Below are 13,494 nucleotides of genomic sequence, written 5' to 3' on the forward strand. Positions count from 1 at the left end.
ATGTTAAGCATAAAATTATATTTATTCATTAGATAGATGCCTCTTTCTCTTTCTACTTAATCTTAAAAAAATTATCAAAAAATGTAATTGTCCATGTTGGTTTGATTTTCAACTGGGGAGTAGTTAATGACCTGAGATAGAGATCAACAAGATATGGAAAGGTCAACTCTGATGCAATTTTGACAAATAACAAAAGGGGCTGTGCTAAGACACTATACCTTATAAATTTCTGGCCCTGTTCTTTGTTTATATATTCTCCCTTAGAAGATACATTGTCTTCCATGTGTTCCACTATCAACAAAATTTTGATGACTGTCAAAAATGAATCCCTTCACAATTTGATCCTGACAATCAGGCCTATAATTCTACTTATCTGTAGACATCTCCTCCTCTATGTCTCAAAGACACTGAAACTTAGCATGAGAAGCAGGAATTTCCTTTGCTCAGCTCTTCCCACAGGCCTGTCTCCTTCCATTTCCATCCCTGGTTAAGGCCTCATCACTGCTGAGTAGTCCAGGCTAGAGATCTCAGAATCATACTTGCTTGCCTTCCCACCTTCAAATGCTATATTCTGCGCCCTACAGTTTATACTTCTAAACAACCCCAGCATATGATCTCCACTGCCAGGGGAGCTGACTTAAAATCCTCACCTGCAGCTGGTTCTTACCTTTATAAAACAAATCCAATACAGAACCAATTACCTTGTCTTATCACACCTCGTCATTGCCTGTTGCAGCTGTTCTCAAAGTACGCTCACTGGTACCCTAATGATCAAATTAATTATTGAGTTTTTTTAATAGAGCTTGAAAAAATCGACTTTAAGTTTTCCACAAATTTTTCTTTACCACTTCAAACTGCTACTGGCTATCTCAGTGGTAAAGAACCAGCCTGCCAAGGCAGGAGACATGGGTTTGATCCCTGGTTTGGGAAGATCCCCTGGAGAAGGAAATGGCAACCCACTCCAGCATTCTTCCCTGGAAAATCCCATGGACAGAAGATTCTGGTGGGCTACAGCACATGGGGTCACAAAAAGAGAGTTGGACATGACTTAGTAACTAAAACAATAACTGGTTATCTGATGGTGAATGCTACCAATAGTGAAACAAATAAGCATCAGGAAATGAACAATAATGGCAAAAATCAGAAAAACTCAGATGTATTTATTTCAATAACACTTTGTTACAGGCAAATACACACAGATTTGTGATTTTTATATTGACTTCTAATTATTGAATTTCTGTTAGGAAAATTACCTCTAGCTTCATGATGAAATACAATATATATGGTCACTAATTCATCATGTGAACATTGTGACTTCATGATACTCTATCACTAATATATAATAAAAGTTTAAGAACCATTGGCCCCCCCTCAATGAAATTTAAATTCTTTTTACTCATATATAAAGTCCTTCAGAATCACCCTACTTTTCCATTCTCATCTGTGCCAGTTACAACACACTCTTATAAGCCAGTTAAGTATATCTTGATCTTTCATGTTGTCTCACCTTAGTACACAAGTTTATCTGAGAAGAATTTTCTTTCTACTTCTCTGACTAATTCCATCTTTGCCCACTTTGTTGATCTCCTCTGTGTCTCCACAGCAGTTTGCAATTTACCACGGATAATTATGATGTGTTCAACAACTATTTATGCATAAGTACACTAATTTTAAAATTTATTGGTTCCTGCCAGTGATATTAGTTATTCTTCCCTCATCCTTTCATACTTCCTATTCATTTTATTCAACAATTATTTTCTGATTGTCTACCATGCACAAGACCCTATTCTGGGAACTGAGGATTCAGAAGAGCTCAAAACATTTAAAAATTCCTACCTCCTTGCAGGTTAGAAGTAAAAATATATAGATCCTGATATTTGTTATACAGGAAAACACAGGACAGAAGGGTTTTCCTGGTGGTCCAGTAGTTAAAAATCCTCCTTGCAATGCAGGGGACATGGGTTCGATCCCAGGTCCAGGAAGATCCCACATGCCTCAGTGCAACTAAGCCCATGTGCCACAACTACTGAGTCTGCATTCTACAGCCTTGTTCTGCAACAAAAGAAGCCACTGCAATGAGAAGTCTGAACACCGCAATGAAGAGTAGCCCTGACTCACTGTAACTAGAGAAAGCCTGAGTGCAGCAACAAAGACACATCACAGCCAAAAAAATAAAACAAAAGAACAGAAAAAGGACAAAGAAAATACAGAGAGGTTTAAACCTTAAATGTTGTGGTCATAAAATAAGAAAACTGAATAAAGACCCCCAGGGAGGTGACACTGAGTCGTTTGGATATCTGAGGGAAAAGTGTTTCCAAGTATAGGAAGGGGTACAAAGACCCAAAGACTGAAGCACAGTTATAACCCGATAGTTGATATAAGTTTGGATCACCCCAGAAGACACCATGGTATCTGTGAGATGGCCGGGGGTGGGGTATGTGTGTGTGTACGCTCAGTCACTTCAGTCATGTCCAACTCTTTATGACCCTATAGACTATAGCCCACCAGGTTCCTCTGTCCACAAGATTCTCCAGGCAAGAATACTGGAGTGGGCTGCCATGCCCTCCTCCAGGGGATCTTCCTGACCCAGGGATTGAACCCACGTCTCCTGCATTGCAGGCAGATTCTTTACCACTGAGACACTGGGGAAGCCCAAGATGGAGAAGTAACGGTGAAATCCATTGCAGCAATACCTTACTGTCACAGCAATTTCTTTCCTGTTCATCTGGCATTTCAGCATTTCCCTTAGTAGAGACAGACCAGTTCAGGAATGAGAAAGTTCCCTATGTCTTATATACAAAGTAATAGTTAGATTATTGGGGGAAAAAAAAAAAAAGCTAAGAATAAAGGCAAAAGTACTACTTCTCTGGTTTCCTAGTTGTATACTGTGATCTAAAATCTCGTCTCTTAAGTTTGTACTGTTTGTCCTTCAACCTGTTCATAAATCCACTCAAACATCATTCATTCAAGTTCCGTTTTTAAGTGCTCACAGACATCTACCCATTACAAAGACTATTCTAAAGCTGTTCTGGGATCCTTTCCAATCAGATATTCCACATGTGTCCAAACACGATTAGATCTGTGACTCTATGTAATAATTGGTACCTATTTTAAAATGCTTGTTTCCAGTATATACAAGCCATTCATAAACCTCATCACTGATGCAGAGTGTGTCATATTTGATGCAAAGGTCGGCAATTACTTGGAGTTCCTCTTTGGTATACACCTACACACATGAAAGGAAACAAAAGAGCAGAGCCAATTATTCAACGTGTGAGAGAATGGCGGATCAGAAGATGCATAAAGAGATCAAAGACTCACCTTGCCAAGGGGGTTATGCGGAGTGTTTAGTATTATAGCTTTGGTTTTGGAATTAAATTTGCTTGCCAGTTCTTGAGGATCTAAGGTCCAGTCAGAACTAGAGCATGTTTTCCCATCAACAGGTTTCTAAGCATGAAGAATGAAGATGTGATTTAATTCAGTTAATTCATGTTTGCTGTATTATAAATAAATAACCTGATAAGGAAAAAAAAAGTAGAGAAAGGCATGGCAAAGGTAACTTAATAGATAACTAACAAAGAAAAGAAACAAAAATAACTAAGATTTACTTCTGCCTTAAGAGCCCAACAGGACTTGAGTCCCATGCTCATACCTGTTAAATGGAGACATGAACTCTGTCAACATTAACAGTTGTAAAAGTGCCTAAAATCCTTCAGAGAAGCCAGCTATATGGTTATGGTTAACACGTCTGATTATGGTTAAGAGCTATGGTTAACACATCTGATTCTATAAGGCTAATAGAAGATTCTGTGATTCACCTTAGTGTGTTACTTGTTTTAATAAGACTTTTTAAAAAGACAATGAAACTATATTATATTCCTAAAGATAAAAGTAGAGTGAAAACTACAAAACATTTCATTCAGAATTGAGTAAGTATTTATTGAACACTCAGCACACACCCTGGGATTCCCAGGGGGTTTAATGGTAAACAATCAACCTGCTAAGCAGCAAACCCGAGTTCAATCCCTGAGTCAGGAAAATCCCCTGGAGGAGGAAATGGCAACCCACTCCACTACTCTTGCCTGAAAAATCCCATAGAGAGAGGAACCTGGAGGGCTACGATCTGTGGGGTCACAGAGTCAGCCACGACTTAATGATTACCAGCACATACCCTGCACTGTTAGTCACTGGGGACTAGAGCGATAACAGTGAGTCAGAAATGGTCTCTGACCTGGTGGTGCTCAGTCAGTAGGGGAGATACATAACCACAAAAAATAGTATTACATACAAGGTAGAAGCTGCTAGATACATGGCAAACATATGATGAAGTAGTAAAAATCCCCCCTTAAATAGCTGTTACCTTCAGTCATGGTAGAGATATACAGTAAATCCCGAAACGTAATCAAAGTAGAAACTTTACTGGCAACAAAGTAATTGGCATTTTCAAAACTTTTTAAAAAACGTAAATCATAGGGGCAGACTTACACATCTCAGGGGAACAAAAACGGGTGTTGCTCCAGCCATTCTCACCATGGGCTCATAGCAGTCATAGAAAGGCACTATCACTATGACCTGGAATCAAACCAAATAACGAATCTATCAATAATTAATCCATTTAACAAATACTGTGTATGTACAATGTGTGAAGCAGCATACAACATGCTAAGATACAGCAGCGAAGAAAGCAGGCTCTGTCTTCACACACCTGAGTGAAAAGACCTTGGGAACAAACTCATCAGGAGCCTTAATTGGACCCCTTGATTTCCTAGGGAGCTCTGTGGATAGGCTTGCAGTGGGACCCTTCAAACTGTATGCAAAATTTTCTACATGCATAGGTTTATTTTTATGGGAAAAGAGTCCATAGCTCTCATTACATTCTCAAAGGGATGATCTAGCCAAAAACAGTGAGTTTAAATTTCAAATTAGAATATAAACAATCAGCAGCACAGCAAGACCAGAAGGGAAGAGAGCACTGCAGGGATGCTCTCTGTTATGGCGGAGTAGTAATTTCTAAGTATTATACTGAGAGAAGAACTGGGAAGCCTGATGTGCAACAGCACATAGGGTCACAAAGAGTTGGACACGATTGCGCGACTGAACAACAACAAAGATGTTTCTTTTTCAAAAACATCCCCAAACAGAGAATGCAAGAAGACAGGATGCTACTGTTAATGTCTGATACCCACAATTTCCTTCCAGGTGACATATCTGGATTCTTTTTTCCTAGCTCCTTTTCCCCTACAAGGTCCTGTAGGTACTACAGGCTCTCTCAATCTACTCATGGCCTGTATCTCAGGTCAGTGGGCCAGACTAACCTGTCCATTTGGTATCTTGTCTGCAATATGCCAGTCTGGATCTAGTATCCCTGACTTTCTGCTTTTCTATAACGCGTTTAAACACGATATATATCCATTGTCGACACTGAGTTTTTCTGTCTTTTTTACATGTAGCAATACTTCACAAAAACATTTAATATTATTTAGTTTTAATGCATTGTTTTAATGGCTATTTGAGAGTCTACTGAATTCTAGGATAATTTTGTTATAGTTTGTATAAATAACAGTACAATGTGAATTAGTGACTACATAGTTTCTCCATTTTAGTGCTTGTTACTACTAAAGAGTACAAACATCTTTTACGGTACCTTATATATATGTGTGTGTGTGTGTGTATATATATATTCAAACTGCTTATGAAAAATCTGGCAACAATGTATAATTTTACAAGTCTATACTTAAACTGAAGAAAGTAGGGAAAACTACTAGACCACTTAGGTTCTGACCTAAATCAAATCCCTTACAGTGGAAGTGAGAAAGAGATTTAAGGGACTAGATCTGATAGACAGAGTACCTGATGAACTATGGATGGAGGATTGTGACATTGTACAGGAGACAGAGATCAAGACTACCTCCAAGAAAAAGAAATGCAAAAAAGCAAAATGGCTGTCTGAGGGGGTCTTACAAATAGTGTGAAAAGAAAAGATGTGAAAAGCAAAGGAGAAAATGAAAGATACACCCATTTGAATGCAGAGTTCCAAAAGAATAGCAAGGAGAGACAAGAAAGCCTTCCTCAGTGATTAATGCAAAGAAATAGAGGAAAGCAATAGAATGGGAAAGACTAGAGATCCCTTCAAGAAAATTAGAGATACCAAGGGAACATTTGATGCAAAGATGGGCTCAATAAAGGACAGAAATGGTATGGACCTAACAGAAGCAGAAGATATTAAGAAGAGGCTACATGAATACACAGAAGAACTGTACAAAAAAGATCTTCAAAACCCAGGTAATCACAATGGTGTGATCACTCTCCTAGAGCCAGACATCCTGGAATGTGAAGTCAAGTGGGCCTTGGGAAGCATCACTACGAACAAAGCTAGTGGAGGTGATGGAATTCAAGCTGAGCTATTTCAAATCCTAAAAGAGAATGCTGTGAAAGTGCTGCATTCCATATGCCAGCAAATTTGGAAAACTCAGCAGTGACCACAGGACTGGAAAAGGTAGTTTTCATTCCAATCCCAAAGAAAGGCAATGCCAAAGAATGCTCAAACTATGGCACAACTGCACTCATCTCACATGCTAGTAAAGTAATCCTCAAAATTCTCCAAGCCAAGCTTCACAATAGATGAACCATGAACTACCAGAAGTTCAAGCTGGTTTTAGAAAAGGCAGAGGAATCAGAGATCAAAGTAACAACATCCACTGGATCATCAAAAGAGCAAAAGAGTTTCAGAAAAACATCTACTTCTGCTTTATTGACTATGCCAAAGCTTTTGACTGTGTGGATCATAAAAAACTGTGGAAAATTCTGAAAGAGATGGTAATACTGGACCACCTGACCTGCCTCCTGAGAAACCTGTATTCAGGTTTAGAAAGCAACAGTTAGAACTGGACATGGAATGACAAACTGATTCCAAATAGGAAAAGGAGTACGTCAAGGCTGTATATTGTCACCCTGCTTATTTAACTTCTATGCAGAGTACATCACGAGAAACGTTGGGCTGGATAAAGCACAAACTGGAATTAAGATTGCCGGGAGAAATATCAATAATTTCAGATATGCAGATGATAACACCCTTATGGCAGAAAGTGAAGAAGAACTAAAAAGCCTCTTGATGGAAAGAGGAGAGTGAAAGTTGGCTTAAAGCTCAGCATTCAGAAAACTAAGATCATGGCATCCAGTCCCTTCACTTCATGGCAAACAGATGTGGAAACAATGACAGACTTTATTTTTTTGGGCTCCAAAATCACTGCAGATGGTGACTGTAACTATGAAATTAAAAGATGTTTACTCCTTGGAAGGAAAGTTATGACCAACCTAGGCAGCATATTCAAAAGCAGAGACATTACTTTGCCAGCAAAGTCTAGTCAAGGATATGGTTTTTCCAGTAGTCATGTATGGATGTGAGAATTGGACTATAAAGAAAGCTGAGCGCCAAAGAATTGATGCTTTTGAACTGTGGTGTTGAAGAAAACTCTTGAGAGCCCCTTGGACTACAAGGAGATACAACCAATTCATCCTAAAGGAAATCAGTCTTGAATATTCATTGGAAGGACTTATGCTGAAACTGAAACTCAAATACTTTGGCCGCCCGACGCGAAGAGGTGACTCATTTGAAAAGACCATGATGCTGGGAAAGATTGAAGGTGGGAGAAGGGGATGACAGAGGATGAGATGGTTGGATGGCATCACTGACTCACTGGAAATGAGTTTTGAGTATACTCCAGGAATTGGCAATGGACAGGGAGGCCTGACGTGCTCCATCCATGGGGTTGCAAAGACGGACACAACTGAGTAACTGAACTGAACATTAAACTGCCTTTAAGTTTGTGTTGATTAAATTCATGGCACCTAATTATCATCCTAAATTTCTACTTTTTACTATTTATATTTCCTGTTCAAGACTTGTCTCACTGGAGTTATAGGAGGCCCTTACATTCTAAAGTCCCTTTGTTTGTACTAGTCATCTAATTCACACTGAATATTTTCTACACAACGTGCTATGTTAGGTTTTGGGTATCGCAGAGGACAAGACATGAGCCAGAATGGATGTTTTCCTCAAGTTCATTAGACTGTGAAATTCTTAGGGACTAAGATGACCCGTCTTTGCAGCCCTGATGAGACACAGTGCCTGGTATGAAGTGAGAGCTCGATGAAGGAAAGGAAACGGGGGAGGCAGCGAGGTGGAAATGAGAATATACCTGATACTCTTCCCTGAAATTTCCTTATTTTTACAATGGAAATGATTCCCCTCTCTCTTTGAAGAATATTTACCAAGCACTCAAGTGCTGGCTCCTCAACAGTAAACTAATTTTCCTGGAACTTATATTCTACAGAGAGAGACATAATAAATAAGAAACAAGGAAGTAAATTAGATAATTTCAGATAGTAATAAACATTATAAGGAAAATAACAGGCCTATATGATGCAAAGTAATGTTTGTGGTTTCAAAATATTAGATAAGTTGATCAGTGAAGAAGAATAGAGAAAAGACAGCAAAGGGCTGAGCCTTGGGACAACCAACAGAGTGCAGAGAAGGAGGAAGCAGAGAAGGAGGAAGCAGCAAAGGAGTAACACAATCAAAGCCTGAGCTGAAACTTTTAGCTATTTTATAGGAATAAAGGAAATTATATATATGAGAGTATGACTATACTTCCTTACCATGATTCCTTAAGTAACTCATTGTTTGGCAGAGCAGAGGGAATAGAGATATAAAAGAAAAGGTAACACAAAGTCACAGAGGTATCTTTCGTAAAGGAGGTACAGATAAAGTACTGGGAGGGTGGTGGTGGTTCGGGACTTCCCTGATGGCTCACTGATTAAGAATCTGCCTGCCAATGCAAGGGGACACAGGCTTGATCCCTGGTCCAGGAAGATCCCATGTGCCCTGGAGCAATGAAGCTCCTGCGCCACAACTACTGAAGCCCCTGCTCTGCAGTAAGAGAAGCCATCGCAATGAGAAGCCCACACACCACAACGAAGACTAGCCCCTGCTCACCACAGCTAAAGAAAGCCTGCAGTGAGCAACGAAGACCCAGTGCAGCCACACACACACAAACACACACAAAAGTGCTGGGGGAGTTCAAAGAAGGGAATCAACAATACAGATCACGGCAAATATTCATTCCTCAGACTTGGCTTACCCAACACCTCTCTGGAGCTTTCTGGACCTATATTAGCAGAGTTCATCACTTCTTCCTCTTGTAACCATGTAATAGGCTCCAGTTTCATCCACCTCATTAGAACTGATTCAAATGTATTCTTTTTAATGGCTGAGTAATACTCCACTGTGTATATGTACCACAGCTTTCTTATCCATTCACCTGCTGATGGACATCTAGGTTGTTTCCATGTCCTGGCTATTATAGACAGTGCTGAGATGAAAACTGGGGTACATGTGTCTCTTTCAATTCTGGTTTCCTCAGTGTGTATGCCCAGCGGTGGGATTGCTGGGTCATATCGCAGTTCTATTTCCAATTTTTTAAGGACTCTCCACACCATTCTCCATAGTGGCTGTACTAGTTTGCATTCCCACCAAGAGTGTAAGAGGGTTTCCTTTCCTTCACACCCTCTCCAGCATTTATTGCTTGTAGACTTTGGATCGCAGCCATTCTGACTGGGGTGAATGGTACCTCATTGTGGTTTTGTTTTGCATTTCTCTGATAATGAGTGATGTTGAGCATCTTTTCATGTGTTTGTTAGCCATCTGTATGTCTTCTTTGGAGAAATGTCTATTTAGTTCTTTGGCCCATTTTTTGATTGGGTTGTTTATCTTTCTGGAATTGAGCTGCAGGAGTTGTTTGTATATTTTTGAGATTAGTTCTTTGTCAGTTGCTTCATTTGCTATTATTTTTTCCCATTCCGAAGGCTGTCTTTTCACCTTGCTTATAGTTTCCTTTGTTGTGCAGAAGCTTTTAATTTTAATTAGGTCCCATTTGTTTATTTTTGCTTTTATTTCCAGTATTCTGGGAGGTGGGTCATAGAGGATCCTGCTGTGATTTATGTCGGAGAGTGTTTTGCCTATGTTTTGCTTTAGGAGTTTTATAGTTTCTGGTCTTACGTTTAGATCTTTAATCCATTTTGAGTTTATTTTTGTGTATGGTGTTAGAAAGTGTTCTGGTTTCATTCTTTTACAAGTGGTTGACCAGTTTACCCAGTACCACTTGTTAAAGAGATTGTCTTTTCTCCATTGTATATTCTTGCCTCCTTTGTCAAAGATAAAGGTGTCCATAGGTGTGTGGATTTATCTCTAGGCTTTCTATTTTGTTCCATTGATCTATATTTCCGTCTTTGTGCCAGTACCATACTGTCTTGATGACTGTGGCTTTGTAGTAGAGCCTGAAGTCAGGCAAGTTGATTCCTCCAGTTCCATTCTTCTTTCTCAAGATTGCTTTGGCTATTTGAGGTATTTTGTATTTCCATACAAATTGTGAAATTATTTGTTCTAGCTCTGTGAAAAATACCGCTGGTAGCTTGATAGGGATTGCATTGAATCTGTAGATTGCTTTGGGTAGTATACTCATTTTCACTATATTGATTCTTCTGATCCATGAACATGGTATGTTTCTCCATCTATTAGTGTCCTCTGATTTGTTTCACCAGTGTTTTATAGTGTTCTTTATATAGGTGGTCTTTAGTTTCTTTAGGTAGATATATTCCTAAGTATTTTATTATTTTCGTTGCAATGGTGAATGGAATTGTTTCCTTAATTTCTTTTTCTACTTTCTCATTATTGGTGTATCAGAATGCAAGGGATTTCTGTGTGTTGATTTCATATCCTGCAACTTTACTATATTCATTGATTAGCTCTAGTAATTTTCTGGTGGAGTCTTTAGGGTTTTCTATGTAGAGGATCATGTCATCTGCAAACAGTGAGAGTTTTACTTCCTCTTTTCCAGTTTGGATTCCTTTTATTTTTTTTTCTGCTCTGATAGCTGTGGCCAAAACTTTCAGAACTATGTTGAATAGTAGTGGTGAAAGTGGGCACCCTTGTCTTGTTCCTGACTTTAGGGGAAATGCTTTCAATTTTTCACCATTGAGGATAATGTTTGCTGTGGGTTTGTCATATATAGCTTTTATTCCCACCCACATTGTGTAGCATATCCTCAATAAATTTTGAATAAATGGAAGAGGTGACTAAATATGAAAGCAAGGGTCCTGGACTGATAATGGGGAAGCAGGAGCAGAGCTACTGAGGTCAGTGCTGAAGCAGGTTTTATATCACTTCACTAAATTAAAAAGTCACTCAGTTGTCTTGTTATATATCCCTCACATGGTGCTGCTAACAATACAGGGCACAAAAAGATACTGACCAAATACTTGTTGACTGAGTTTTAAAAGTTATTTTAGCAGCGAAAACTAAGATTCATCTTCCCGTACTACTGCTAGCCTCTTTTACCTGCCCTTATGTAAATGGGCTGTAAACAGAAGAACAAACAACATGCAACAGAAGTGAATGAATCTCACAGACAAAATGATAAATGAGAGACGTCAGACTCAAGAGTATATACCGTATGATTCTATTACCTCAGGTTAAAGAGCTAGTAAAGTGAATCTCTGGTGACAGAACACAGAAGACTGTTACCTCTGGAAGAATACAGACTGGGAAGGGGCAAAAGGGAGCCTTCCAGGTTGCTGGAAATGTACTGTATCTTTCTCTGGTTTGCGGTTACAGGCAGACAAACATATACACACATACATGTAAACATTTACTAAGTTGTACTTAACAGTTTTTTGTGAATTTGACTGAATACGTACTATATTTGCAAAACACTTAAAAGAGCATAAAAAAAGTGAAAATAAAAGCAAGACAAACGATAGTGATTAATAAAGGCAGCACGATAACGTTAATGCACTCACTTCATCCCCCTCATCAATCAGTCCTTGAATGGCGTTAAAAAGAGACCCATATGCTCCGACTGTCACGAGGATTTCTTCATTTGGGTTGATTTGATTGTGATAAAACTTTTCATATAGGCAGGACAGAGCTTTCACAAGCGATGGATGACCCTGTTGAGCGAAAAGGAAGAACAAAACCTTGAACTTAATTATGAGACCTACTTCTTTGAGATAGTTTGGCTCTGAAATGTTAAAAATTTTTAACATTTAGGTTTTACAATTCTCTAATGTGTATTTTTATGGCAACAAATTAAAAAAAATTATTCCCCTTATTTTCAGAGGGTTCCTGAATGAATGGTTATGATGATTTGCTAATGATTAAAAACTTCCCTATTAAATGACTGATTTTTGAATACAAAATTTCAAGGTATCAGCTTTGTTATCTGATATCTTGATATTTGTTTTTTTTCTGTCCAGCGTCTGCATCCTCTTTTTGCTTTCAGTAACCACCTTGATTTTCAGTCATTTGCAGAAAATATTAGTAAGTGTCCAAGTGCAGGTCTTGTGACTTTGTTAGGAAAGCACCCGGCTCTGGAGTAATAAACTGGGTCAGGATGCAGGAGAAGAGGGAGATTGCTTAGATATATCCTAGGTTGGTGAGGTAAAAGAGTATGGCTCCCTCTAAGTTGTCCATGCCAGTTCATATAAAGAGAAGGAGGAATTTTTTTGTTAAGGATGTATTTACTTGTCATCTTTTTATTTCTTTTGGAACAGTGGCATGTATGTCCCAGAGCCTTACCTGGTTAAAACCAATAAAAGTGAAGCCAGAGCACATTTTTCATATTTTGAAATTAGGAAGTATTATAGTATGAGAGAAGCTGGTTGTAATTAGTAATAGAAGGTAAAAAAATATACACAAATTGTTGAAAGAGAAGCAAGAGACAGTTGTCACCCCTCCCAGAAATCCAAAATTCTCTTCGAATTCATTTTAATATCAAGTTTAACAAATTCTAGCAAAGGGTGATATGAAAGCAATTATAAATACTATACATCTGTCCTTACAGTAATAAGGATTTGTGTTTAAATTTTTTAATTACAAAGTGACTCATGATTCATACAATCAGTAAAACTAGGCAACAGATACATAAAGAAAAATTATCTTTCCTCAAAATCTCTTACTTCCTGTCCCCTGAGGTGACCAACGTCCACAGCCTGCTGACACTGCAACCCCGTCCCCACTGCTACACCAATATAAACACACACACGTACATACACTCATATATATTCACAAAAGCTGGAAAATCTATGAATAATGGGTATAGGTTTGTTCCAATAAAACCTTACTTACAAAGTCAGGGATTGGTTGGACTTGGCCCATGGACCATCGCTTGCCACTCTTTGTCATGGATCAATTTAGGGAGAACTGACACCTTACCATACTTAGTCTCCCAATCTATGAACATCATATATCACTCCATTTATTTAGGTATCATTTAATATTTCTCAGCAAAGTGACGTAGTTTTCAGTGAACAGACGTTGTATATACATCTTTTAAAAAATCAGTTCTAAATTTCAGTGTGTTTGGATACTATTGTAAATGGCATTTTAAATAATTTTACTTTTTAACTTCACTTTTAGTACAACAGAAATACAACTGA

At 38.5% G+C, this 13,494-nt stretch overlaps 1 protein-coding gene across 10 annotated transcripts in view; it reads right to left on the bottom strand.

Annotated features, from left to right (window-relative positions):
- KYAT3 (kynurenine aminotransferase 3) overlaps nt 1–13,494 on the bottom strand; it is a 78,443-nt gene that overhangs the window by 34,334 nt on the left and 30,615 nt on the right. For all 10 annotated transcript variants that reach the window (XR_009599703.1, XR_009599704.1, XR_006057922.1 and 7 more), the window contains 4 exons: nt 11,857–12,006; nt 4,486–4,572; nt 3,322–3,447; nt 3,106–3,226 (listed from right to left, as the gene is read on the bottom strand). Coding sequence is in view for 7 of the 10 variants with exons in the window: in XM_060411545.1 (XP_060267528.1) it covers nt 3,106–3,226; nt 3,322–3,447; nt 4,486–4,572; nt 11,857–12,006 (484 nt within the window). In the remaining 3 variants the exon portion in view is untranslated. The remainder of the gene's footprint in view (nt 1–3,105; nt 3,227–3,321; nt 3,448–4,485; nt 4,573–11,856; nt 12,007–13,494) is intronic.

This window comes from Ovis aries, chromosome 1 (assembly GCF_016772045.2).
Source record: "Ovis aries strain OAR_USU_Benz2616 breed Rambouillet chromosome 1, ARS-UI_Ramb_v3.0, whole genome shotgun sequence".
Classification (NCBI taxonomy): Eukaryota; Metazoa; Chordata; class Mammalia; order Artiodactyla; family Bovidae; genus Ovis; species Ovis aries.